Source organism: Nematolebias whitei, chromosome 9 (genome assembly GCF_014905685.2).
Source record: "Nematolebias whitei isolate Nwh7 chromosome 9, NemWhi1, whole genome shotgun sequence".
NCBI lineage: Eukaryota > Metazoa > Chordata > Actinopteri > Cyprinodontiformes > Rivulidae > Nematolebias > Nematolebias whitei.
Genome location: NC_056506.1, coordinates 6,758,654 through 6,763,697, shown reverse-complemented (window position 1 = coordinate 6,763,697; position 5,044 = coordinate 6,758,654). Strand labels below are relative to the sequence as shown.

Genomic DNA, 5,044 nt, shown 5'->3' with positions numbered 1-5,044 from the left:
ATTGGCATGAGTACTCACAGTTGTTGACATCAAGATGGGAACCGATGTACTTTGGACAAGTAAAGAGCTGGTGGAAAGGTTATTTGCAAGCTTCAGAACAGGACTTGTCACATCAACCCAAAAGGTCTGGTAATTCTGTACAAAGGTTGCACTGTAGAGACATAAACAAATTGAAAAGTGTTACTATTTTAGTCAACTTACTTGAACATATCAAGATTTTTAAAAAAGTACAATATTTAGTTTGGTCTCACTGGAACTGAATGGAATGTATGTCCTGTGATGCTTCTGGTATCCAGGTCACCTGGATGCCATTCTTTGGAGAGTCTGATGTGTGCGATACAGAAGAACTCTTCCCACACAAACATACACAAACAAGTACACATACACACAAAATGAATACATTACTGGTATACATATATATATATATATATATATATATATATATATATATATATATATTGTTTCAAAGAATGCCAACTGAAGACCAAAAGCTATCTCAAGACACTATATAAATGAAACCTTTGAGTAAGCATTAGACAGTAAGGAAAAAAATCCTTTAAACACTGAAACATCTCATTATGAACCATTTACAGAATTTGTTACAGCTCCTCAGACTAATGAAGTATTTTGCATGAAAGACGAAATTGTTCGACGAAATTGTTCAACAAAAAGAACCCGTCCAGAGGAATTGACTTTGTTGGATTTTTTTTATCTGGATTATAGAGCATGAAGCAGGAGACCTGCCAATAGTGCTTTGGCAAAAAAAAAAAAAAAAACCTGACATGAGTCATATGAAAGTATTTGGTTGTGTTGCTTATGCATATGTCCTAGATGCTGAAAGACGAAAACTGGATAAGAAAGCTACAAAGCTTAGGGTTGTGGGACATGTAAACAATGAAATAGGAATATTCTTAGGAATACATTTTTCAGTCTTTTGCCATTCTTGGTTGGCATTAATCTGTCCTCCAGCTTTAAGGTTAAAAATCTTGGTGTTATTTTTGATCAGGACATGTCTTTTATCCCCCACATTATAAACGTTACTAGAACTGTCTAAAAATGTTATGTCTGGTCCTCTGGACATTCAAAAACAAAACAAAGCAAAACAAGAAATTGTAGAAACGTTTCGTCTACTGGTTCATCCCAAAGATCCAGTCCCCCGGCACAAACATAGTAATATTGTGTATGCTGTTCAGTGTCAGGAGGGTGAAACGTTTCTACAATTTTATTTATTTATTTTTTTTAATGTCCAGAGGACCAGATTTAACTTTTTTAGATAAACCTGGCGTGGAGTTTTAGTGGCTTGAGTATTCTCCTATTAATCAAGTGGAATGGATTTGTTCACAAAGAAAGAGAAACTGCGCCGCCTGAACTCATATTTAAAAGTGTGTGGGTGTGGGTGTGTGTGTGTGTGTGTGTGTGTGGGGGGGGGGGGGGTTGTCCAAACGAACATTTTTTTAATGTGGGTGTGACATGTCTCCTTCACATATAATGGTTGCGACGCCTATGCTCCCTCACAGTGCTGTATCGCACAGATGAGGGAAGTCAGTGCCCGGTGTTTGTTGTTGCAGCCAAAACAATTCTGCCAGCAGAGGGCCCCTCTGTGCCAAGGGCCCTTGGGCACGTGCCCCGATTTCCTGTATGGTAGATCTGGCCTTGCAGAGAATGGTGAAGGTTGCACAGAACTCTGTTGGAGTCAGCCTCCCCACCATCACGAACATCTATACCTCCAGATGCAGGAAAAGGGACACCTGCATCATGAAGGACCCCACACGCCCAGTACACTCAATTTTGACCCTGCTCCCCTCAGGCAGGAGGTTGAAGAGCATTAAGCGTAGAACCACTAGACTGAGGAACAGCTTCTACCCTAAAGCTGTTAGACTCATGAATCCCTAATCAGGAGTATCACTGTGGAAAAAAATCACTGTAATGAGACTTTGATTGTTGATATGTTCTGCTGACTATCCATGTTGCTGATCTCATGCTGCTGATTTATTTCATGCTGTTGTGTTAATTCATACTCACCTGCTCACGCAAACTCATGTTTGTGCTGCTATTGTTCAGCGTAGTTTTTGTACTATTAGTGCTTAGTATGTTATTAGTTTTAGCATATATCTTAGTTCATATTTTAGATCTTACTAATGTTTTTCTTTACAATTTATAATTTTGTTGGATATAACTGGGACCCTGTGTGCACAATTTCATTCCATGACATGTACTACTTTGTACTTGTGGTGTAAATGTCAATAAACAACCTTGACTTGACTTGACTTGTCTTAAACACTCAACACTCACTGTCCTCTTTACTGTTCTTTGATAAGCTAATTATTTCAGAATGGTTCATAGAGCAAAGCTAAAAAGTGAAAAAGAAGAAGACTACTTCTTCACTTTAACTTTACCTCCATTAAAGGTAAATGTGTCTGTAGTGTGCCATCTATTGGGGAAGTGCAGGCACTACAGTTAAAACTACACTACTGTTTCCAAAAAAGTTCAATCTGGTCCTCTGGACATTCAAAAAAACAAAAAACAAAACAAAGCAAAAAAATCTAGAAACGTTTCGACTCTCATCCAAGAGACTTCCTCAGTCTGAGGTGTTGTTTTCAGCTCAGTCTCTTAAATAGCACCTTCTCAGGGTGGATCAACCAGTTTGCTGCTGACAACCAAAACCAGCTGATCACATGCTCAAGAAGGACCATCAGCATAACAATGGGTCATTAGCACACTGATGGCTGTTTACTACTCACAGAGGGCTGAGTGATACTAGCAATCACAGCATTGTAAGAGGGGGACAGTTGAACCCGGAGGCCTCCACCCCTGTTTAATGATGGATGATTTCTTTTCACAAAGATGGCCTCCTTTACTCCTCTCTCAAACCATCGTTCCTCTCTGTCCAGGATGTGAACATCTTCATCCCTGAAAGAGTGACCGCTGGCCTGGAGATGAGTGTAGACCGCAGAGTCCTGGCCTGTTGATGTTAATCTTCTGTGCTGGGCCATCCTTTTGGCCAGTGGCTGTTTGGTTTCCCCGATGTAAGACTGATCACAGCCCTCCTGACACTGAACAGCATACACAACATTACTCTGTTTGTGCCGGGGGACTGGATCTTTGGGATGAACCAGTCTTTGCCGTAATGTATTTTGGGGTTTAAAAGCCACTGGGACGTTATGTTTAGAAAATAAACATCTCAGTTTCTCTGATACCCCCTCAACATACGGAATGACCACTGGTCTGGGTCTGGGTTCCTTCTTTTCACCTGATGGCTGACTGGAGTCCTGTTTGGGTTTCTTCTCTGCTTTTAGGAAGGCCCAGTTAGGATATCCACATTGTTCTAGAGCCTGTCTTGTGTGGGATTTCTCCTTCTGCCTGGCTCCTGAGCTAGTGGGGACGCTGTCTGCTCTGTGATACAGAGTCCTGATGACTCCTAACTTGTGCTCCAAAGGGTGATGGGAGTCAAACTGCAAATACTGGTCTGTGTGGGTGGGTTTGCGGTACACCTCAGTTTGCAAATGTCCTCTATCAGAGACTGAGACCTCACAGTCCAAGAAAGCCAACTTGCCATTTTTTTCATCTTCTCGTGTGAACTTGATGTATTTATCCACAGAGTTGATGTGGTCAGTAAAATGTTGGACTTCCTGAGATTTAATTTTAACCCAGGTGTCGTCAACATACCTGAACCAATGACTTGGTGGTGTCCCTGAAAAGGATGTCAAGGCTCTCTTTTCTACCTCCTCCATGTACAGGTTGGCAACAATAGGAGAAACTGGAGACCCCATAGCACACCCATGTTTCTGCCTATAATATTGCTCCCCATATGTGAAGTAGGTTGACTGCAGGCACAGTTTCAAGAGTTGACACAGTTGTTCTGTGGAAAGTGTGGTCCTGCTGCTCAGAGTGGTGTCTGATTTTAATCTTAAACTGACCACCTCTACTGCATCATCAACAGGAATGCATGTAAAGAGTGATGTGACATCAAAAGAAACCATTGTTTCATCAGTCTCCATGATGACATCCCTCACCTTATCCACAAAGTCCATGGTGTTCTGTATGTGGTGTTCTGAGCTGCCAACTAAAGGGATGAGTACAGACGCCAGATATTTGGAAACATTGTAAGTGACAGAGTTAATCATGCTAACGATTGGTCTTAAAGGTACACCTTGTTTGTGGATTTTAGGTAAACCATACAGACTAGGTGTGGCCTCCCCTGGGTACAGTCTGTGGTACAGAAAACGGTCAATAGCCTTGTCCTGCTCCAAAATTTTCAGGCTATCTATCATTTTCTTCTTGTAACCACTTCCTGGATCTCTTTTCAGAGGTTCATAAGTGTTTACGTCACTAAGGAGTATCATAACTTTCTCATGATAGTCTTTCTGGTTCAAAATCACTGTGCACCTTCCTTTGTCTGCTGGGAGAATGATGATGTTTTTGTCCTTGCTAAGAGTGGTGAGTGCGTCCCTCTCCTCTCTACTGATGTTGGAAGGTGGTGGTTTGGCATTGCTGAGGCAGGCTGAAACTTTGATTCTGAGCTGTTCTGCTTCAGCCTCTTTAATTTTGTTGTTGCGGATGGCTGACTCAGTAGCTGTGATCATCTCCACCAGAGGAATTCTACTTGGTGCAACCGCAAAGTTCAGTCCCCTGGCAAGAATCTCTGTCTCTGGCTGGGTGAGCTGTCTGTCAGATAAATTCTTCACCCACTTTTCTGTCTCCCTGGCATGTAATTGACTACTGGAGTGTTGTCCTACACTGAATGTGTTGTTATTGGAATAGTGATGTTGTTGATGAGTTATTAGTAAGTTAAACTTGTTTTGTTGTCGAGTCTTGGACTTGACATGCTGTGCTAAGCGTGCCTGATCTGTACAGTCCAACACTTGCTCAAGTGTGGTCTGATCTAGACACATAGTTAGTTTCTGTTTAATGTGCTCTTCTTTGGCCTTCAAGGCCTCAATAGTAAAATTGGTCTGTCTCACCCGTTCATTCAGCAGCTGTGTCTGTGCCTTCTGAAGGATCTTGCTTGCCCGGTGCCCGCTGACCGAAGATTTTAGTTCCAGGC

At 41.9% G+C, this 5,044-nt stretch overlaps 1 protein-coding gene across 1 annotated transcript in view; it reads right to left on the bottom strand.

The window, feature by feature from the left end:
- The window catches only part of LOC119414861 (putative ferric-chelate reductase 1), a 139,225-nt gene that overhangs the window by 124,063 nt on the left and 10,118 nt on the right, over positions 1-5,044 (bottom strand). The window contains exons 4-5 of the mRNA XM_037681982.1: positions 252-349; positions 19-151 (exon numbers count right to left, since the gene is read on the bottom strand). Coding sequence (XP_037537910.1) covers positions 19-151; positions 252-349 — 231 coding nt within the window. The remainder of the gene's footprint in view (positions 1-18; positions 152-251; positions 350-5,044) is intronic.